General features: G+C 39.8%; 1 protein-coding gene across 3 annotated transcripts in view; it reads left to right on the top strand.

The window, feature by feature from the left end:
• The window catches only part of arhgap36 (Rho GTPase activating protein 36), an 85912-nt gene that overhangs the window by 55568 nt on the left and 6055 nt on the right, over positions 1 to 24289 (top strand). For all 3 annotated transcript variants that reach the window (XM_084923630.1, XM_084923632.1, XM_084923631.1), the window contains exons 3-8: positions 7801 to 7869; positions 18264 to 18577; positions 21835 to 22051; positions 22159 to 22214; positions 22696 to 22846; positions 23001 to 23149. In XM_084923630.1, the coding sequence (XP_084779756.1) occupies positions 7801 to 7869; positions 18264 to 18577; positions 21835 to 22051; positions 22159 to 22214; positions 22696 to 22846; positions 23001 to 23149 (956 nt within the window). The remainder of the gene's footprint in view (positions 1 to 7800; positions 7870 to 18263; positions 18578 to 21834; positions 22052 to 22158; positions 22215 to 22695; positions 22847 to 23000; positions 23150 to 24289) is intronic.

A 24289-nucleotide genomic window follows, 5' to 3' on the forward strand; every position in this document is an offset into this window, starting at 1 on the left:
ACAATGCATGCATGCACCAAAATGGGCCTACAGGCCCTTGTGGAGATTTTTTGTAAACAAAATTCCTGTGTTAATGAAAAAAAAGAAGTGTAATTTAATTCACCTTAATTTCATGCCTAAAATTATCCAAAGCACGAGTGGGGAATTCATTTTTCCAATGGACCACATAAGAAGCTTGGACTGTTGTAGAGAGCCGCACTTATCTGAGCCGCCCTCCACAACAGTCCCAGTTTCTTACAACATAATAGGAGAAACTATTTAACTATTTACAATCCACACGTGAATACATGGGGAAAAAAATTCTCCCATTTTCTGCGTCGTTTAAAGTCCCATGAGTTTTTTATAGGTTCCACTACATGAGACCTTCTGAATTAGCTGCTTTAACTTGATCATATTTAAATAAAACAATACCTGCATTGCCCTTTTTATCTGCAGGTTTTATACTGGCCTCATGTTTAGCTGTGATTCAATCTTCACATAAACGATGGATGTGGCTGCCTGAAAATTGCCATAAACGTAAATTCTGTGGTTGTCAAAACAAACCCAGCTGCACAGAAATATAGACAAAATCATCTCTCTGCCTCCTCGCCCTTCATCTCAGTAAACTTTCTCAATGAGTTTACTGTCTCAGTTGTTATTTAGTCTTATTTAATAAAATATTTGTTCATTTAGTAAATTGTGGTCACTATTAGAATGAAATAGAGGGAAAAACAGGATACGCAAACAGGTGCATCTAACGATAACCAAATGGCTAACCCTTGGTTGGTCAGATTCAGAAATGCCCAGCATGAGATTTTCTGTCAGGATCTCTTTATTCATCAGGAGACATCAAGTGGCCATCTTTTAAAGTCTATTGACTGCATTGGAGAACTGGTAACACCAGCTGCACCATCTTTTAATATTCACTTAACAAATAAATATGCTCAAATATATGATGTATGATTTCTTTTCTCTAAATGGATCGGATTGCTAGGTGTCAGTTTTCTTTTCTCATTAAATTTGCCGGTCCCCGCTGCAGCTCAACAGATTCAAAGTGTGCCTTCTAAGCTGTATTTTTTTTTGTTTTCCTCACTCATTGTTTGTAGCGGTGATAACATAAGGAGAGAGGAACCCAGCACTGGACAGAAACGTTCAAGACGTCTGTGGATGTTTAAACTTTAAGCATTTGACTGAGCTACAAAGTTCAGGACCTTTTGTTGGAGGTCTTTAGATGTTTAAATCAGCTTTAAAAGTTTCGAACGTGTGGGTATTTTGGTTGTTCTCTGAAGTATCTGGGTATCTGTACATACAAGGCTTTGTTTGAAGGTCTAGTCGCTCGCTAGATGTCCACTCTCTGGATGTCTGACAAACATCTGAGGCATCCAAAACAAACTCAAAGTCTATTTCTTTCAGCAGCTCTTTCGGATTTTCACACATGTCCAAAATAAGTATGTGTGGTGGAATTTAGTGTGAAGACGCCCTGGAAACTTCTGACTTCAGGCAACACATATTGTGATTACCCTTGTAAAAAGAGGACATTTTTAGCTATGTTTAGCACAAGATTAAGCATCTGTAAGTGAACGTCTACGTCAATGTTTTGCACTAATATAATGGAAATTTGTCCAGTAATCTTTTAATGATGTTACTACTACTAGCTACTTTTGCTCATCTAATGTTATCATTGTTGCTCAGTGGGATCTTGTTTAGTCTGTCCAATGCTATGTTACAAATTTATTGGCTTCTTGCATTACTTAAAGTCTCACAAGAGAGGAACCTTCGTAACGCATATGTTACCCATGTTGTGAGTCACGTTTTATGCCCTTACAATGTAAATACACTTTAGAGTGAACACTTGTTTTGATATTAATGCTCCAAGAAAATCTACTTTTAGCAGATAATGTTTCTAATGTATGACACATCCTGTGAGACTCCCCGTGCTCCGTGCTTTTGGGAAATCTTGTCCTTCTCTCTTGTTCATATGTGTGTTTGTCCCATCAGGTCAGGGTTCAATTAAACAGGAACGTTAATGGGAAAGATGACTAATTCACTTTATACCGTCTGTTTTCTTACTTGTTTTTGTCCTCCCCCCCCCCCGTGGTGATCACTACTATCATGGTAGATGTCCTTAGATTTTAATGCTCCAACATAAACTTCACAAATATCCCACGTTGACGAAATAAACTTGGCTGCTTTAAATGCCTTGTGCTCCAGAAAAAGAGCCGGCTTTGATTTAGTGATGTTGTAAACAGCAGACTCACTGACCCAAACAGTTTCTTCCAAGATACGTAAACCCAGTGAGAGCGAGACGGTGTGCAGCTTGTAAAACAGCTCACGCTCATACTTTCCTTGTTTCTTTATGAAGTCAACTTTTTGGGTAATGAGCAGCAGCAGATGTGAAGAACTTAATTAACCGGAGAGGTTTGTGTAAGAAAAGCAGAACGTAAATCGATTATTTAACCTAACAGACTGTTTTATTTGTAGTAAATGACCATATAAGTGCATGTGTAAATGAACTAAAAGCTCACAGTGTATATATGCCTAAAGGTGATGTAATACAGTTATTAATACACTTAATCTGGAAAAAGAAAACCGGCTGCTGCTATCTGTGAAAAACTGTGACGAGCTTAGAAAAGCTCATTTTATTTGCCTTAAAAATGACTCCTTCAGCTCTCACGCATCTCAGTCACCAAGATTCTCTAAGCTCCAAATTGGATCAGTAAAAGTTAAAATGGCTGTCATTTTTTGTGTCCTGTGAGACAGTTTCCTCTGCCCGTCTCACAGACAAAGTGCTCTCTGAGTAAGTGTGGGAATATTCCTCCTCGGTTTCTCCCCTGGGCTGTAATCTCTCCAGGCCACCCAGTCTATTACAGTCTCAGCATCACCTCCCGTTGCGCTCCCTCCCTCCAGTCCGTCTTTTGTTGCTTTTTTTTCCTCCCCATCTCCGTACGTGTTTTCATTCCTCGCGTTTCATCTCACTTTTCTCTTTATGTGCCCGCTCCCTTTATTCTCTGGGTGCTTCATCCTGCTGGAACTGAAGGACAAATCGCTCCCATAAACCTTCTCCAGTGTGTTTGTACAGTTTGTATATATTCCACTCTCCATTTATTTTCGTGCGTGGCCCCCGTATGCAGGTATTTGAATGTTTTATGCATCACAAGTGTGGTTTTTAGTTTTGCTGGCAGGGTCCAAGGAATTCTTTGTGAAATGTGTTGGTACTTGTGTGACAGATTTTTCTCTTATTTGGTGTGGTCTGGAGTTCATTCTCATGCCCTGTTTTATGAGTCGTTGCTCTGCAGGGACTGCAAACTAACTCTCTCTCCACTTCCTCTCGTTTTCCTTCCTTTTCTTTTTTGTCCTTTTATTACTTCCCTGGATCATCTCAGTCTGTCCTATTTACACTTAAAACTCTTGGCTTTTTACCTGTAGTTGGATTTGTGCTTACAATCCTTAAATATTTATTAAACCAGGTGAGCATCTTTGAGATGATGATTTTCTAGTCAGGTATACAGCAGCAAGATATAAAAAGTTATGCATTAAAAAGAGTAAAAACTTTCAATGCTTTGATAATCTGAAATATATGAGCATGGGCTGCTTCACTGGTTACTCATTGTTAGTACTGGGTTGGTCTGCACTGGACTTCAGAACTGTCTTAATTCAACAAAATGCTGGAAACATGGAAAGATTGACATGACAGAATCCCACAGTTGCTGCAGATTTATGGGCTGCACATCCATGATGCGAATCTCCTGTTCCACCACATCCCAAAAGTGCTCTGTTCGCTTGAGATCAAGTGACTGTGTAGGCCATTTGAGTACAGTGAACTCATTGTTGTGTTCAAAAAAGCAGTCTGAGATGATTTGAGTTTTGTGACATGGTTTGTTATCCTGCTGGAAGCAGCCATCAGAAGATGTGACACTGTGGTCATAAAGGGATGGATGTGGTCAGCAATAATACTTAGGCTGGAGTTTAAATGATGCTCTGTTGCCTGATAAAACATCGCCTCACTAGCCTCAGTTCTCTTTTCTTAGTTGACAGGAGTTACACACGTTGTGGTCTCTGCTGCTGCAGCACATCCCTTTCAAAGTTTACCTTGTTTCATTTTCAGAGATGCTCTTCTGCATACCTTTGTATGCACAAGTAGTTATTTGAGTTACTGTTGCCTACCTTCTTATCACCTTGAAGCAGTCTGACCATTCTCCTTTGGCCTCATCAGCCACCACCCATGTCTACATGCACAGTGCTGATTGGCTGATATTTGTGTCAAGCAGCAGTTGAATAGGTATACCTAATGAAGTGGCAGTATATAATGAGGATACAGGCAGTCAGTGTGATTAGAGAGACCTGTCACCACGGTGACATGCAGCCATGGTCATGTGACATGGGTGTTTTTAACCACACTTTGGAGCAGTGTTTGAAACATCTATCAACCCATCCCCAGTGTCAGTTACTTGCCTCTGTGTTTCCTGCTTATGTTTATGTTAGTTTTGCATTTGGTTCCTATGCCTGCAACACATAAAAAAAGAACACCACAGAGTAAAACATTGCTTAAAGTATGGGCTGTTCGAGGCAATTGACTCATATTATTGCATATTATTGCAGCCATGTTCATTGTGCATGTATGATCTGATGATTTTTAAGGATCTAAGAATATAATTAAGCAAACCTAACAATCGGCTAACGCGACTGAAACCACAGCATCTGTCCTGCCAGTATTGCTTCAGTTCAAAGTCACAGTGGTATTACTCACAAATAAGAAGTAAAAAAAAAGCACACGTGCCTGTTCTGCAATTCCTGAATTATTTTACCAGAAGTCTCGGAGTAGATGGGAAGGATTCAGTGGTCCCTTGCCCCCCTGCATCCGGCGCACTTGACCTCAGGGGCTGCAAATATCAGTCAGAGCCAAAAATGGTGAAGAGACAAACAAACAACAACCAAAATGGGATAGTAAACTGGGGTTAGGAGATAAAATCCAAAACAGTAGCCATGCGTCTGTTCATCAGTAATAAATAAAGGTGGCCTGTTTAACAATCAGCTCAGACAAATAGTGTGACATTGAGGTTCTGAACTTCTTAATCAGCCAGTCATAGATTGTAAAATAGATCTGGCAGAGGTAGCAACATGCATGAAATGTTTCTGGTTGTTCATTAGGCCTGCAGGAGATTTTAGATACCTGCGATTGACATTGAATGCATCATTTTCCTTGATTTCCTCCGTCAAACATCTTCAGTCGGAGCGCAGGAAGGTAGCAGAGTCTTTTAAACATCAAAGCCTGGGCTGTTTATCCCCTCTTTGTTTTTGTCTTGTCTGTCACCTTATCTCCCTGTGAATGTGCATTACGTAATCATACACATGTACATGCACACACTCATCAGTAGCAGATCAGCCTCAGCTGGATGAGGCGTGCGTTCGATGGGAGGGGCTGTGTGCTTTGGAAATAAACTTTAATTTCCTGCAGTCATGAGAATTTGACCTCTTTATCCCAGCAGCACACAGCAGTCTTCATCTGCTCCCTGCTACTTTCATTTTTTTCTTATTTTTTTTGATTAAAGCAGGAGAAAAGAGGGAAAAGAATGTCCGTACTTTAAAGTGCCACAAACAGGCCGGGCAGCATTACTTGCCATGAAGGTAACAGCAGTGATTCCTTAATAGGGAAAAGGTCTGACTTTGAATTAGTGATTTCTAAACAGCAGCTTTGCTAAAGCAAACAAAGGCTTCGTCCACACAAGCCAGAGTGCGAGGCTGTAGAGTTCCTAAAAATAAAAAATATCCCACTTGTAACAAAACATACACACCGTCAGATTTTCTGTTTTGGGGATGTAGTTCACAGTATTTTATTTAAAAAGTGCGAAGAGGAAGTAGAAATGTCAGCAGTGGTTGTTTTTCAGCTCTGACTGAAGTTAAGGGGGAAAACCCAGGCAGGGTAAACATTTCATCACAAATCTTCCCCAAATTATTAGGTACACTCAAATGTTTTTTTGTATTGTCAGTTTTATGAAATTTATGAAAATGACATATTACATCTATCCAAATATGAGCCAAGACCTTTATAGAAAGTGTAGGAGTCTATACAGTCTTTGCATTACAATATAAAGCACCTTAAGGCAACTGAAATGGTTGTTTTTGTCTTTTAGTTGACATAGAGTTTAAACAGAGATTGTTTTTTTTTGTTTTGTTTTTTTCAAAAAAATATATATTTATATAATTATATACCTCTCTAAATGAAGAAATACTGTCAGGAGCCAAAAAGAAAGCTGTATAGCAATCAGCTATCATGTATTAAGCTAGCTTGCCAGTGAAAGTATTATGTGTAAACATTTAAATCGGTAAACAATCAGTAATCTTGACTATAATACGATGATTTCATTTCTTTTATGAAATTACGAGGCATGGTGGGGGGTACGATCGTGAAGCTTTACTAAACAATATATGTATTTTGGTCACAAATACATTTATGTAAAATATATTTAAAATGTCAAAATTTAAAGTGCATGAAAAAAACAGGCGTGTAGTGGTACTGTGTCGCCTTAAATTGAATTTTCAAGGTACATCATAAATTTTTTCTCCATCCTTTTTTCTCATACTAAAGTAGATTTCAGTCTTAAAATCCTTTTTTGGCAGAGCTCATTTTGTGTTTTGGCATTTTTTTACAATCACTTGTTATCTTCAAAGATACTTTTCCTCGATTTATTTACCTCTCTTTGTATCTTACTTATAGATACACACATGCAACAATAAATCTCCCTTCATCCAGCATGTCAAGGGCCATTAGACAGAGTGGGCTATTCAAAAACACTAAACAGACTCAGTCTATTGAAAAGGTTCTGCTCTCGTCTTGGAACTGAGGAAGAGGTGAAAGCAGAAGATGACAAGTGAGACGAAGAGGAAAAGAAAAAGTAAATGTCGTATTGAGGGTGAGCCTGATTGGTGGTGTCTGTTTAAAAGGACATATTACTTCCATGATCAAGGTTATAAGTATGGATTTAATACATTTATACTTACTCCACCACATACCTTTGATATACCAGCTTGGTCTCATAAAATATTCATTAAAATATAATTAATTAGTTCGTGTTCATGTACACAAATCCAAACGAGTGCTGTTTAAAGTCTAAATCTAATTTAATGCCCCAATGAAATACTTCTTCTATATACAGGGAAGCAGACGAGGACAGTCAATAAACCAATCAGGTTTTAAAAAACCCACCAGAAAAGGAAAATTCATAATTATTCATAATCAGAAATTAGTACATTAAAAATTGTGACAATTTTACATAATGCTGTAAGACTGTTAGAAATTGATTTAGTTAAAAATTTCAAATGCTGGGTTTTAGATACACAGTTTTGTTTTGGGGGGGTTGGTTTTACAAGGCTTTAGTGTTCTCTCCGTGGGTCATGAAACTTGTTCTGAACTTTGTAACTCTTTCCCTGATCAATACACATCATATTATAAAAAGAAAAAAATCTAAAACTAATAGAAAAATTACAAAAACTAAATAACTTTCAGAAATAAGGACTTTTTTCTATTTAATACAGACTGCTGAAACAAAAAGCAAATCTACAGTGGAAATGAAGTAAAACTAAACTAATTCACTCTATAGTAAGGAGTACACAATGGATGGATGGATGGATGGATGGTAGTATTTGGGTTCATGTACAGATAAAAGCTGGTGATGGGCACATCTCATTGATGTACAACAGTAACAAAAGACAGACATCCCAGACCGACTGTGACACAGACTTCATTGTTCAAACTAAAGCAAACACATACTTGAGCACCACAAACAAACTGTATTGACTGTGACCTTTTCTTTCTTCCCACAGAAACTCACAAGCGAAGAAAATCACTGCGCAGGAAGTTTGACTCCTTTTCAAAGGAAAAGAAAGAGCGAGGTGAGTTCATGAAACCCCAAACCATAGAAGTGGGTAAACACGATCCCGTCTGTGGCTATAAACTGTGAATGTGTTTCCCCACAGGCTGTTACGCTAAATGTTATCATCAAACACAATGTCCCTTCTGTCTGCTGAAGCTACATAACCACATACACCACTGGCGTCCAGTGGCTTTTACCACCACTAACCACTAATGGCCACACATACTTGAAACACTGTTTAAAAAGAACAAGTGGATCAGGACTGAACTCTAAATCCTGGAAGTTTCACTTAGCTGGTGCTTCATTGTTTTTATAACCGCAAGTGAATAATGAATGAACAAACTGCAAGTTTAACTTCTTTAGTAGAGCTATAAGTATCATCTACAATATGTTTGGGATTTTTTTTTTGCAACAAATGATTACATTTAAACCAAAAACACAAAGAAACTAACAAAGTCAGACTAACAAAATGAAGAACCCCATTTAGCACACATTATTTTTTATAATTGTGTTTTTCTGGGTACAAACAAAGTGGAAAAGGATTTGAATTTGGAACTTTTGGATATTATGGATTGGTTTTTGGATCTTTGATCTACATTTGTGGCATGTGTGCTTCCTCACACCCCTCTTTTGGAGTATGTAGTTAAGTCCATGAAAGCCTGCTCTTTTGAGTCTGAGTCCACTTGGCCTTCGGTGTGAAGCAGTATGAAATCTGATTATTTTTGCCGGATCAGATATTCTCCAGTTCTAAACATGATTTCCATTCTCAGCAGAAATGGAGGAAGGTTTCATATTTGGCTTTAAGCCTTTGAATTTTCTGAGGGGCCCCGTGTCTTTCTGCTTTGATTTCCTCCACATTTCTTTTGAACTGCCACCTTGCCATTGTGGTTAAAAAGAGTAAAAGATATACAGAGTCTCATCTCTGCAGATCAAATAATACTTTTAATTTCTTGGGGCTATGGTGCTGGCAATCTTTTTCTTAAGCAATGCGATAACAACACTTTCTCCAAGTCAAAGCGTTTGCTGTGTTGGATGAGACGCTTGTATTTTTAACATGCTGCTCCATTGTTTTTCTTGTAGACTCAAGCCCCCTATTTGGTCATCATTCTCTGCCTCTACTTTTTATTGGCGCTATTCATGCGTAGCACATCATTCGACTGAGATTTTAAAAATTACAGTGTACACTACAGCCCTGGAAACAAAACATCGAAGAGTTTATGAAATAATCACACAGAGGCCTACTAAGGTTTAGACCATTAAGGACTTTTTCATAGCCAGTAATCCAAACCCAATCAACACGGTAATGGCTAACCTTATGTTGCGGATGGGCTCATCTCAGATGTACGAAAAAGTCCATTTTTGGTGTCTCCTCCCTGTTATATGATGGCGTTTGAAGGTCCAATCAAGGACCCTCAGCGTTAACTGCGCCATAACCGCATTAACTTGGCAAACCTCGGTTAGGTTATAAACTAACGCGGCAAACCTACGTTAGCGAGTTATGGCGGATTGCCCCATGCGTGGGACGATCCGCCATAACTCGCTAACGTAGGTTTGCCGCGTTAGTTTATATTAGAACTAGTTTATATTAGTCTAACCAAAGCTCTCCTACTAACCAACTATAACCCAACTTCACTAACCCTCCAAACATCACTGATATTTGGCTTTCCATCTTCATTTACTTCCAGATTTATAGCAACTTATAGCAAAGTTCTAGCTAGCTAGCTGGCTTTCTGCCAAGGCCTCAGTCACACAAACCCAGAAACCAATCAGCGATCATCTTATAACCTCAAATAGGTGGCAAAAATGTGCATTCCCCAACTAGTTAGCAAGTGATTGCTGGCTTTTTGCGATCAATTTCACACTAGCAACTGCCAGCAACCACTACATAATTTCCTCTGGTAACCAGCAGTTGCTGGGGGGGATGGTGACTGGCATTAAGGCCTGTGTTAATAGCACCTAGGGAATACATAATCCCAGAGGAATACACACTTTTTGCTTAGCGACCAGTGGTTGCCAGATGTTCACCAACTGGTCCTTGGACCTGGACTGTGTTACTGGGACCAAACTTCTAGCCCTTCTAAATGTCATAGATCCTTTTTTTTTAAGGATGACTAGATGTTAAAGTTTATTGTCACACCTGGGAGTTGAGCCACATTAATCTTTTTATTGGAGCTGAAAGAATTTGGACTGTTTTTAACTCTTAATGGTGTTTCACTGTTTATGTGTTTATGAAAACTGAAGCAACTTTTTAGACCCTGAAATTGCCAATAACATCAGACTAGAGAAGCAGATAGTTTGCTTGTTGAACAAAACACATTTGAGGCTTTTTGTATTTCTCTGTATTGATTTTTTCATTTCATCTTCTCTTTGGCTTTCTTTGATTTGCTCCTGACCTTTTTTTCCCTTCTTCTTGTGTTTTTTTTCCTTCTCCACTTCTTCTTTCATCTTCCTGCTCTAACCCATGTGACAAATCAGATGTTAGCGTGACCTCTCAGAAAAAGATGTTCTCTTTTCTCCGGTGATTATCGCAGCAGGGCGAGATACGAGCCAAAATGCCCAACACTACACAGCACATGCATTGACTGGCTGTCTACGCAGCTCTTTAAAGCCTGCCTCCAGCCTTGTACACACAGTGACTTAGCTCTAGTTAACCCTGCTAATGAAAACACAGAACATTGGGACCTGGCAGCTTTCCTGCTGGCTCTGCTCCTCTACTACTAAAGGCAAGACTGCGTCAGGTAACGGATTACAGAGTGACAATTGTGATCTGCTTGGCATTAGTGTATGGTTGATCATAATACAGTTGAACCAGTAGTTTCTATGTAATTTTCCCAAGCAATAGCTTAAACTGTTGATTCCTAGGAAAAGACAGAGGACAGCCTGTGTTTTTAAAGTCTAATGCTCCAGGAGGTTCGATATTATCACCCAGCTGTTCCTCTGCTAAATACATCCACTCTGTTTTTTAAGTAACAGATGTTGACCCGAGTACCAGACATATTTAGGGCGAAAAGAAAGGAAATTCCTGAACTGTAACACTTTGACACAAGCAGCTCCCTTCCTGGCAGATTTTTTTTTTTATCAACAATTCAGCACATATTAAGACACATTATAAAAAGAGGTATTTTGGTTGTAGTTAGTGCAGTGTTTTAAATTATTCTAATTCAGTCTTCTGCTTTGGTGATGGTGGTGTATTTGCTGGGTTTCTATCTATAACTTCAAATTACACTAATTTTGTTGCTATTTTTATTTAAGTGAAAGCACACTTGTGCATTGTGTGTAACTGAAATCTGCTGGGCTGATCTGACAGAGTTAATTAAAAAAAACAACTTAATTAAATCATGTGTTCTAGTTGACATAATATAATTATAATTAAGTTGTTCTAACAGTTCTGTTTTTGGTGAAGATTCCTCGGTATTCATATTTTGTTTTTCAGCTCTTAACCTTTATTTAACCAGGAGATGGGACTCTTGAGATTTAATATTTTTAAATTTGTGGAGGGATGGAGTGGAGCCAGTAGTCAGTCCAAGATTCTTGCATAAGATCAGCCCAGTTCAGCAACAGTTCAGTCTCTATCTTGTAGGTTTATCACTGATATGTTTCTTATTTGCCTCCTCAGTAAAATCAAGGACTCAGTGAACATCTGCTGAGCTTCTGTCTACTCCCTTCTTTTCTTGCTTTCTCTCAGCATCGGACTCATCTTTACTCACTAGTGTTAACAGTCTGGAAAACCATAGCGGAATTACTATAATGCAAATAGGTAGAGAACTATAGACTTGAAAACTCAAATTTCTTATTTCATATTATTTACATCTGTGTGACTTCAAATATATAACATTACTAGTTAATGAGCCTTGAGCCTTTATGAAAGAAAACATGTAGATACTTTTCCGACTACTTCACAACCCTCTTCTAAACGCTCAAACCTCTTCTAAACGTCTTGCTAATCTGGCTGCCCTTCTGTGAGAACCAACACTTCCCTGCTGCCACAGATAGCTATTAAATCATCAAGTGTTTACTTTAAACAAGCAAACGCTTCCAGTGCAAGCTGCTAACCCCATCACGGTTGGCTTGTGATGCCAGCAAACATGGCCAAATGTCAGAAGTGACTGTACCTCCAAGCAGACATCAGGACTCAGGACCGAAGAGTAAGCCCCGGCTTACAGATCAAATACAGCGTAAGGCACATCATCAAAAGGTGACATCTTTTCAGTGGATAAAGCCCGTTCCTGTTGACACGCAATGTTGTGTTTCTTTGTGTAGTGTGTTTTCAGAGAAAATCAGTTTCAACTCAGTGTGTCATAAAATAAGAGGTAAACATGACCATTACTGTTACCATTGCATGCTGTATCATCAAATTATACATGCTTACAAAGCGCTGAAGATTTTAAAAAGTTCCCCAGTCGAACTGTCTATCAGACCTTGCCATATGTTGGGGTTTATGTTTTACTTCTTTTGGGGGCAACTGTTAACCATCAGCACTTTAAAAATAAGTACTTTGGTGTAATCTTTACTGAGATTTTAGACTCTTAACTAGTTTGACTAAAAAAATATTTGTATGACTGATCCAGGAAAAGTCTTTGAATGAGTGAATGATTTGGATTTTTCATGTTCTTTACCAACAATAAACTATTTTAAATTATACCGTACTTACCCAGTTTTAAAGAGCAAAGATCTCCTTTTTATTTAGTGCCTGGAGGAGAAGAGGCTGTACAAACTGCAGAGTGAATCTTTCACATAGTAAACAGATAGCATCTAGTGTTGCCAAGAAACAGCCGATAAGATTTTTCAGCCTAATTTGATCATGTTTATTAGCTGGAATGTGTTGATATCTGTTTAGCAACCAAAAACAAGTTAGAGTTTAAGTGAATGGTGACCTGCTGTGTAAACAGCTGTGTAATACTTCACAATCTGTTAGCTCTGCTCTAGCTTGCACATGTGGCCACAAGCTAATAGTAGCTGGCAGCTAGTCAGCAAAGCACTTATCAAAGGGCTGCTCACTACAAAACCTTAAAAACAGGTGTTTTATTTATTTATTTTATTTTATTTAGAGCTGAGCAATGTTCCCTCTAAACAAATTTAAACAAATCTTCATGATCTGTGTAGTATGTTAACACTATTGGAAGTAAAAATAACTTGAACTCCAATTTTGAAAACACAACTTTCTTTCTTTTTTTTAATTTTTTTTTTTTATAAAGCTCTGACTTGTATTATGAGTGTGAGCGTGTGGTCTGGGAGAGAGTCCTGTAACTCTGTATGCAAAATACAGTATTTAATGACCAATGTTGCGCAATTGATTACCCTGGCATTTCTCCTGCAGTGTGGCTATCAGTGTGTGAAGAGTGGGAGAAGAGGGTTGCATTGACAATCCTCTTAATATCACCAACCATTCCCATTTTATTCCGGTGTATCCATATAAATGGCCCACCCTGTATAGTGACTGCAGCTGTTTACCTAAAAATGCAGCCAAGGCGTTTTTTTAAAAAACATTTCAAACAGAAAAATTTACACAACATTTACAGAACAATCAGGTGTTCTGCATCAAATTTGATACCAAACAAATTATTTGTGCCACTCCAAAAAATAATTTCTGTCCACTATGAGATAAAGGAGAACATCAGCCTGATACCTGCAGGCCTGACATCAGGAGATGTATCGCTCCTATAACACCTGTAACATTCAGCAGTCGCCTCATTGTTCTCACGCACACAACAAAACTATTGACTACACTACACACTAACTACACAAGATTTGTGTTAAACGTCGCAAATGTCTCACATCTCAAAACACCGCCGTCACTCCTAAAACTTCCCCCTTTCTAAACAACTAAATGCCATGTTTTGATTGGTCGACATGGTACATTTTTACACCAATAGGAAAAGGTGGGGTTTTTTTGTTTTTGCTCACAGGCTTTCAAGCGTTTTCCTTATAAAACACAGTTTTTACCGTTTCTTCCCGCAGTAAATATAAACACCGATAGGAAAAAAAACCAAACATTGCATTTTTTTTTTTTATCATAACTCTGGTTTTACGTGACCTATCAACACAATTTAAAAACTGGTATAAAGTCAACACTTTTTCCGTCAATTGTTCCGTCTGTCCTGCTCACATCTCCAATGGTTGTACACGTTGTCATTAACGTGGCTTCACTCCACATCAGCCACGCTGCTTTGCTAACTAAAACACCAGTGTCGGCACATAAAGATGCTGTCATAGCCTGTAAACGACGTTGATTAGCTGCGTATATACGAATGTGAATCGCATTATTGGCTGGACTATGGGATAAGGCGGCATCGTTCTAATCCCATACGGGAGCAGCCAGTGACTTACTGACTAACACTGCAAAGCAGAATTGTTAACGTATTAATTTTAATTTCAATTCAGGTTAGATTTTTTTTTTTGTGCGCAGCACAGATTTTCTGTGCGCAGAGACCGTGCCAGCAGTGCGCAATTGCACATGCGCGCAGCTTAGAGGGAACATTGGAGCTCAGTAAAATGTGAGTATAAATTAAATGGAGAAGTTTTGCTCACTCCCAATTTTGTCTTTTGGTTTCATTAAAGTAATGTAAATAGTAATTCCTCTGTTGATCTGAGCAATGCAGCTCCTGAGAACCTGAGTTATTTCAGGCTGAGTCCATCCTGCATCCTTAAGCCCTCACAGGGCATCCTGCCAGTCTGATTTGCCTCTCTGACCTGCTCGGGACTCTCCGGGTGAGACTGTGCATGTGTGCATCCATGTGTTTCCATTCAAACAATCGTGTGCATGTTCACGATTCTTGAATGTGAGTGTGTTAGGTAGATAGAACCTAAATAATCTGCTTCCTGTTTCATGTGTGTGAAACACATGTCGGCTCAGTCATTCAGAGGACCGATGCTCCTCCACACTGAAAGGAATCGGCTGAGGTGGTTCAGGCATCTGATTCGGAGGCCTCCAGAGTGCCGAGGTGTTCCTGGCATGTTCTATCACGAGGAGGTCCTAGGGTAGATCCAGGACACCCTGGAGCAGTTACACATTTTTGGGTGGCTACATCTGGTATACTCCTGGGCACTACTGACAGAGAGCCAACAAGCTTTTTGTACCTTTTGGTGTTTTTTTTCCTCTCATGCACAAAATATCCAGATTCTTTTTAGGCGATGCATCTTTTTATCATGAAATAACAACTACATTTTGGCTTTATCACTCTTTGATCCTGATCAAAGAGTGACCAGACTGAATAGACGAATGTCTAACTGGGCCTTCACTAAGGTGGGTGCCAGATAAACAGTCTATGCTTAACTTCGGGAGTGGACTGATGTAGCATAGTGAGACATTTACATTTGGAGTTGATGTGTCGAGGATGAAACTGACGACAGTGACCTCACTCGTACCGTGTTTACCTGCGTGAGTGTGTCTGCAGTAAGCCCGTATCAGTCTGAGTGTGATGTCTGCTGTGTGGCTGCGGCTGCTCTAACAGGATTATCCTGCTCCCAACATTCTGTCTATTCTTACACCGCTTGTCTACTTAAACCTCTTATCCGTTGTGCGAGGAGCTGTGCGATTACGGCGTTCACAGGCTAACAAGTTCATTTCATCATCGCCTATAAACAGGCCCTTTAGTTGCCTTGATTCGATTTATCAGTCATTATCTCTGCACTGTAAGCATCCCTGTAATCTCTGCTCCTCCAGGTTCTCACACTCCCGAGTTCCCTCAGTGTTTTATTAATAACAACTGTGCATTTTAATAAAGATCTGCATCGAGCACTAAAGGCATGGCACACACAATACCTGCATCAGGGGTGGGGAACTCCAGCCCTCGAGGGCCAGTGTCCTGCAGGTTTTAGATCTCACCCTGGGTCAGCACACCTGAATCAAATGATTAGTTCATTACCAGGCCTCTGGAGAACTTCAAGACATGTTGGTGAGTTAATTTAGCCATTTAAATCAGCTGTGTTGGATCAAGGACACAACTAAAACCGGTCCTTGAGGCCTGGAGTTGCCCACCCCTGCTCTACATGTCACTCCTATGTAGTGTAATAAGAGGGAAACAGGCCTTCTTGGTGTTTGTGCTGATGTTGGGGCTTTAGCCTATCCTGTGCAATGGAGAAGACAGAAAATGTTTGATTATTTCAGTTCAGGCCATCTATGCTGTCCTTCTCTGTCATGTTTCTGCATCAACTTTTGTCTAACTTTTCAATCAACCAGTATTGTACCTACACAAATGCAGTACTAGATCTGAGGCTACAACTCTTGTCTTTTGGAGGACTGCACACAAGCACATCTGCATTGGTTGTGTATTCACAGACCATTGTAATGAGTGTTGCTTCGATTTACGTGTGTTGTTTGTGCTGATAGCCCATCACATCATGTTATGGGAATATACTGAGAGAGTGAGGTTGTTTCATTTGACATCAAAGTGAAGTTGATCATGACAGTGATTGTTTACCCTGTTGTGTGCGAATGAATATCAGTCACTAATATGGAACTTGGTTCATGCTATTTGCTAATCAGAGCTTTGTCAGCGTCATTAACAGTATAATAGATGAACATTGCCACAATGACATCACCGAGGTTTGCGAAATGTTTTTGGTTGAGTTAGTTCAACTCATCAGCCAATGAGCTGGATAATCCTCCTTTCAGTATTTTTATTTTCCCGTTGACTTCTAGATAACCAGGAGTGTTTCTGCAAGTAAACTGGCTTTACTTTTCAGACCTGGGATGTACGTCCATCTCTCTGCTGTATATTATCAGCTTGCCTTGTGATTCGTTGGCTACTATGACTGCAGCACCGGCAAACATATTTGCTCTCCCATACATTAGACAGGCCCATCTCAAACTTTTAAAGTAACACATACACTCCTGTGAAAAGTACACCCCAGCGATTCAGCAGCTTGTAGAGGCGCCTTTAACAGCAATAACTTGAAGGAATCATTTCCGTTTCAGTTTGTGAGTCTCTCACGTCGTTGTGGAGGATTTTTTTTTCTTCTTTACAGCGTTGCTTCGGTTCATTGAAGTTTACATGCATGCATTTAAGGTCTTTCTTTACTTTTTCAGCCATTCTGTTGTAGATTGGCTGTTGTGCCTGGGATCATTGTACTGTTGTATGATTCAGTTTCAGCCAAGCTTTAGCTACCAGACAGATGGGCTCATATTTGGCTCTAGAATACTTTGGTATGCTGAGAAGTCCATGGCTGAATAAACGATTACAAGGTGCCCGCGGCCTGTGGCAGAGTGCTGTGTAAACACATAGTGAGTGAAGAAGCAATACTCAGTGCATCATGGGAAGCCCCCAACACCCTGAGCCTGATCACCTGATCCAGTCCCAACTATGTACTTTATCAAAAGGAAAGTTATAAACCTAATCTTTAAAGACATTTTTATAGAGAAGAAGTTTTCTCCTGGAAACCAAACAAGTTGCACTTGTTCAGTCTTTTTCTAAGTGTACTGCCATAAACCTACATATTTAACATGCTAACAGAGGCCAGCAGAGTTTGAGATGTAGCTTTTGGATTTTTGGAGGGTTTGCTTGAGCACTTTCCGACCTCAGGGCGAGTTTGCTGGAATGTACACTCCTGGGAAGGTTGTGTTAACCAAAGTATCGTGTTAACACACGGTAAATGCTTTTATAGGGGTGCTGTAACACCATGGGTGTATTTGGTTTTCACAGAAGCGCACAGAGTTCTGTGAAAACTTTAAGATACCTGAATGTGTATATCGACCCTATCTTTGCAGTCTAGGACCTCAGATGCAGCTCAGCCTTCCAAAACGGCCAATTGGTTAGGAATATTTATTATCCCCTAACCAAGGAGTTTTGCTTTTGTTTCAATATCTAAAAACATCCCATATTTTAGATCCATTTTCGTGTTCATTTGTTGTTTCACAGCATCGCACAACACTGGTGCAAATGTTGCAGAAACCAGTGCGTCACAGGCTTCTGTTGTTCGCCCTAATGATAAAAGTCACATCATCTTCCTGTTTGGATCTCAGATACTATCAGCAGACAAGAATGTGTTCTATAAATAAATTACGACTCGCTCGAGGCTCCTGTTCTGCTCCAAATATGAGTTACAACGTTAGCGCATTCAGATGTATTTCTCTGCAGTTCTGTTTGTACAGGAGAACAAACAGTAAATCAGACAGATGCCGTTCTTATACATTTTAATCACGTTTCAAGACAGTTTAGAATTTGTTTTAGCTTTATTTAGCACAAAAAGAATGTGTTCAAGTGAGGAAGAGTGATATAATAATAAATAACACTTAAATAAGGCATAAAATAAATAGTACTAATATTATTTCCCTATTTGTCATCCATATCGTCTATTTGGATATTCTGGACAATATGTTTGTTTTCTTCTTTCTACTTCATCCTTGTTTTCTCTGTTGTTTTTATGTGTTCATCATTGCTGGCAAGAAAATAAAATTTTCTCCTCTTTCCTCAGAATCGGCTCCCAAGGCCTTTGGTATCCCGCTCTCCCAGGTCATCGCCAACGACCGGGCCTACAAGCGGCGGCAGGATGCTCTGAAGGAGAGCAGGCGCGACTGCCTCGACCTGGAGGCGAGCGTCCTGCGATTCAGGGCGGAGAAGCGACAGTTCTTCAATGGGAGCAGACCTCTGGTCAGCTCCTCGTCCATCACAGGAGGAGGTCCGGGCTCGCCGTCTGCTAACTCTGTGGCACCGGCGCCAATTTCTGACCCTCAGAACAAACCGCTGTCACCCACGTTTCTGGATAACACCGGACGAGGACAGAGAAGGGTACGATTTCTTTGAGTGACAACACACACACAAAAACAGTGGACATGTGTTTCTTTCTGCCAGATTTAGTCTCATTCACCGTGAGGATTACATGTACGTGCTGTACTCAAGGCCTCCACGCTAATCTCTGAGTGCATTTCTAGCTTCTTCTTTTTTTTAATATTTCCACAGCAGTACGTTTGTAGTAAAAGTGGTGTGTGCACCTACATTTCTGTGTGTTTGTGTGTGTGTGTGAACCCGTCTCTGCTAGAGGCCATTACACTCTGTAATTTCTTTTCATGCTGATCTGGAACCAGTGGTTATGTAAAGCTTGTAATGAGTATGATTACAGCCATATAACTGTAATCGAACCTGAACCAGCTATCAAGTGCAGGCGATAAGAGTCGGTCATTGAGGTAAACAGCACACACAGCGCTGCCTCAGTGGTAACATTTGATAGAAATGAGACTTTAATGTGATTCTGATGATTATCTTCATTACTCGTTATGAAACATGCATTTTTTTTGTGTTAAATTGTTCTTATATTATTACTCTTTATAGTTGTATTCTTCAGCACTTTGGTCTACCAGGTGTTTTTTTAAGGTGCTATATAAATAAACAATGATGATGATGATGATAAATGGTTATTTATTGCTAATCTGGGAATGGATTGTATTGTAACATAAAAAAAATAATTTCTGTATAAAACGTTTTGAATAATTTCTGTGAAAATCTGCCTCCAGTCATCACAGGCTGCATCTTCAGGTCAGATATATTAGTGATCAGTGGGAGCAGGCACTAAATCTACTAACACAGTGTTTGTCACCAGGAAAGGCCTTGGTATGGAAATCTCTCTGCAGCGAAGCAAGCTGCTGATTTCCTTCTTATTGCCTGTTTTTGAGTGGCTTTTGATACAGCTTTTGGAGCAACTGTGGGCATATAGAACAGCTACATACATCTCTACATACAAGTGCATTTTACAGGCAAAAAACAAGTAACAAGCAACTCTGAGCCTTATAATCTTGCATAAATGTGCCACTTTATGCCATACCATAAATACTAAGAATGCTTTTTTTGTTAAGGATATTGATTTTCCAATAAGATTACTGGTGGAATGGAAATGTCTATAGCATTGCAGGTCTTTGTTTAAAGGAAATAAACATGTGGAGATCTTGAATCATGAATATATTATCATGAATAATAAAGAAGCGGGAGCTCACTGGTGTTGTCACTATGTTGTGTCTGACAGGAGAATTATAGTGCAAGAGAACCTGCTGTAAGGACACCTTGAAATATTATTTGATTTTGTACCGGGGCAGCGATGGCAGCATTAGACAGTGTTATGATGGATGATAGACAGGGATGGTCTCTCTCACATAGGTATTACAACTGTGCAAAACACCGAGCTGCACATGAAGTGGCAAACTATCCTGGATTTCAAACAGAATGACATGGCATAGCAGGTCATTTGCAGACTTTCGCTAATATTCAAAATGTGTTTCTGATGAAGGTTAAGATTAGAAAGAAGCAAATCATTAGATCAACAAAGGTCAGCTTAAGTAATATTTAGGAGTTTCTAAATGCATGAAGTCATCTGGATGATCCTCCTGATGATCCTGAGTAGGAAAAAGTGGGCCTGTTGTGGAGGGCCGCACCAATAAGTAGGACTGGATAATTTGTTTTATCAAAGGATGAGAAGCTGGGACTGTTGTGAAGGGCTACATCAATGTGAAAGGGTGGGCACTTAATATTTCTAAGGGGCCACATGAATAACTGGGACTGTTGTTGAGGGCTGGAGCAATAAGCAGGGCTGGGCAATTAATATTTCCAAGGACTGATAGTTAGGAGGACAGGGGGACTGTTGTGGAGAGCCACACCAATTAACTTATAAAGGCCCTCCACAACAGATCCAATTTCTCATGTGGCTCCTGCCCACCTGCTCAGGATATGTGGTTGTCTGCCCTCATTATCAGCTGTGGCTTGTCAGTTTCCACCTGTCACAAATTTTGCTATCCACCTGTCAGTCAGAGTATTCGATGTGTATGAACATAGTGAATATAAAAGTAACGCATTACTTTTTTATGAAGTTATGATGCTAATGTGTTGGTCACCCAAAATCACATAGAACACCTGGATTTGCCCCAGAGCGCACCATTTGGGAAACACTGGCTGAGACCCCTGAAATGAAGAAAATTAGGAGTGGAAGTTGAAACAGTGCATATCAGATTGTATTGCACAGTTGATTACATAAATAATGAATAAAAAGCATGGAAATGATGGCATAAACTAGTGCAAGTTTGCAAGTAAAGGTGGCTTTTCACTGATTTTTGCATAAATAAAGCCAAACTGCACATTTATTGTAGAAAACACAAATGAGTCATGTTCAGATGGAGGAAATATCTTCTCATTTCTGCAGTATGTTGCTGGACTGAGCTGTGGGGAATTTCTTGATGTTCCTCCAGAAACTATTTGCAGGCCATAGACATGTGATTTATATTTCTGTGGTATTCGGCTCCTCTGACATTTACTGCATGGTAACATCAAGACAAGCGATAGGAGCTGACTCTTCTCCTCTGCTGGCCTCTTCTCCTGCCATCCATCTTCGAATGTACTTTCCATTTTCTGTCGTCAACGTCCCTTTGTCTTTCTCACATCTCATTTTCCTCTCTCGAGCCTGCGCTGTCATCTGTTGTGAGCTTTTTTCCATCCCATTATCACCTCATACATATTTGCCTCAGCTTTCAGCGTCTCTTGCTTTTTTTTCACACTAATGCCTGCCTTTCCTCGTTGTTTTCTGTGCTGGAGCATTTGACCTCACACGCTACTTTGTAAAACTGGAGTTTAGTAATTAATTATGGATTTTCCTACATATCTGGACCTTGTTCTGTTAACAGTAGTGCAAATGACTATGTGAGATGAAAGTCATAGCTAATAGTGACAAATCGACAAAGAAATACCACCGATTGTAAAATTTCCCCTCATTTTTAGTGACCTAACAACACTCACTCACACCACTTTCAATTGCAGCACACGGTCGTTTTAATGGAAAAAGCCCTAGCTAACCCACAAAGAGCTACATAGCTTATCACCAAACAGCACTCAGTCAAACTTCACAACCAGCTGGAGAACATGATGAGATATTCAAGCGCTATAAAGGAAGTTATCATCTTTAGGGACTGGTGGAGACCAAAAACTGAGCTAAAAAGACAATAAATATTGTACTTTTATGTAAATTATGAACATATTATAGGCATATATAAACATTTTTTGCTCCACAGGGTGGTCTATCAGTGGACTCGATCTCTGACCTTGTAGAGAGTCAGTCTCGCCTGCTGGAAGCGCTGCAGCTTTCCCACCCGGCTGAACTGGAACTGATCAAGTCTCCGGGTGGCAGCTCGTCGGAGGGGAGGACCCAAACCAAGCTCAGCCTCAACCCCATCTACAGACAGGTGCCTCGGGTGCTGGAGAGGTGCTGCAGTCACATCGAGACCTATGGTGAGGCTTTAAGTCCCCCAAATTTTCAGCCTTTCAGTGTTGTTTATTTGAGTCCATCCATATGTAAATTTTTAAAAGATGGTGTGTGGTAACATTTTGTATTCCAGGTCTTCAGACTGTGGGTATCTTCCGAGTCGGCAGCTCCAAGAAGAGAGTGAGACAGGTTAGGATAATTATTCCAATTAATTTAATTAAAATAATAAATTAATTTAAATTACTTTTATTTTCCACTAATAATATACCATTAATATTCTGAGTTTTTGTTGTTGTTGTTGTTTATTTGGGGTCCAACTCCTCCTGATGTGCTGATAACTGAGGAAAAAAGCTGGAAAAAATATACAGAAACTCGTTCATTCACATTTTCCCTGAAAAAAAAACGTGGATTATTGCCAGCAGTACAGGAGTGGTGTAGGTCTGCATGTCCCCTGATTCACCGTCGTGTGTTTCCTGTCGGTCTAAGCTGGATGCACGAATATAAAAATAATCTTTGAGCGAAAAGCTGATGATGTGTGAGATCCTGTTTTTGAGAAATGTGTCCATCGGGGAACCGTGGCCCCGTCGTGACCCGAACATGAGTTTGAAGGCACTGTTGTTGTTGTTTTTAAACACTAATATGTGTGTTTGTTTGCATGCGCGCTCCTCAGCTACGGGAGGACTTTGACGTGGGCGTTGACATCCAGCTGGATGAGGAGCACAGCGTCCACGATGTGGCAGCACTGCTCAAAGAGTTTCTGAGGGACATGCCGGATCCTCTGCTGCCCAGAGAGCTCTACCCTGCCTTCCTGCATGCCAATTGTATGCATGCACCCCCCCAATACACACATACAGACACACACAAAAACACACACCGGCTTTAATGATTGAGTTTCAGTTTTTGTTTCAGTATAATTAGTGATGTGATGGGTAACTAACTTCCTCCTCCTCTTCCTCCTCTCTGGGCCTCCTGCAGTTTTGAGAGGAGCAGACCAGCTGCAGTACCTCCAGCACCTCCTCTACCTGCTGCCTCCCTGTAACTGCGACACACTGCTGCGCCTCCTCACCTTGTTACACACCGTGCAGAGCTTCGCACAGGACAGCATAGGAACCAACGACGAGGAGGTGGGACCAATGATTGATAAAGTCCTCCTCAGCCTTTGGAAGCTCTCATAGTAGTGGCATCGAGGTCGAAGCCACACAAACACAAAATGAAAGCATTCGCCCTAACCCTTTAAAGGGCAGTGTCAGTCCTTCAAGCACATAAATATAATATCATTTCCTAATCGAATTCCATCCATTTCCAGTAAAAAACACTCGTAACAGAGCAAAGAAACAAAAAAAGTTGGCACCACAGTGCAGTAACTGTTCCCACATTCAAAGACAGAAGGTGGTCGTTGGGGGTTCTTGGTTGTGGAGGAACTCATTGTATATTAGACTGTGTTATTAACCTTCTTATTTTACCGTTTCTCTTAACATTCAGATTTTATGCTTGTGATTTATTCTTTGGAGGAACACTGATTTTAATTTTTAAACTACTGAAATTTCTTGTGTGTTTCATAAATATTATGCACATAAATGTTGTTATTATTATTGGTAGCACTTTATGATATTGCCACACTATTAAACATTATTAAGGTATTAGCAAGTGTTTACTTCATCATTTACATAGCATTACTCCTCCCATATATGCCATTTATAAATTCAGATATTTTATCGTGATTATGATTATGTGTATTACTGGCAATGATGAAGTCATAGCTGTACATGGTGTAACAGTAACAGATGGATACACATATCTGTATTTATAAATGACATCTTAAAGTCTAATCATGTATAGTGAATTAAGCACTTGCTAATACTTTACTAATGCTTACCAGTGTGGCATTATTATAAAGTATTACCTTATTATTATGAGTAGTAGTAGTCGTAGTATTTTCCACTGCCTAAAGGTATCATTTAGATGTGGGCAGGGTCTCAGAGTCTAATCTTCCACAGTTTCACAGTTCCTCACAAACACAGGCTACTCTGTTCAAATTGCTAAATTTGAAGGCTAGATGTGTTGTTTCTGGCTGTCACAGTACCACATTTTCTCCATAATATTATTAAAGAAAAATCATGTTAATGATTTTGTTGGCTGTCCAGGATATAAAATTAGTGGAGAGAGAGTCAGAACTCTGCCAGAATAATTCCTCGGCTTCTTTTTTGGTTGGCAGATGTTATTAATGTTGTCTTACTGGTCGTCCTGAGGGTTAGGGTCTTGGC

The sequence above is a fragment of the Perissodus microlepis genome, chromosome 3 (assembly GCF_051167445.1).
Source record: "Perissodus microlepis isolate ML-2025 ecotype Zambia chromosome 3, ASM5116744v1, whole genome shotgun sequence".
In the NCBI taxonomy this organism is placed as follows: domain Eukaryota; kingdom Metazoa; phylum Chordata; class Actinopteri; order Cichliformes; family Cichlidae; genus Perissodus; species Perissodus microlepis.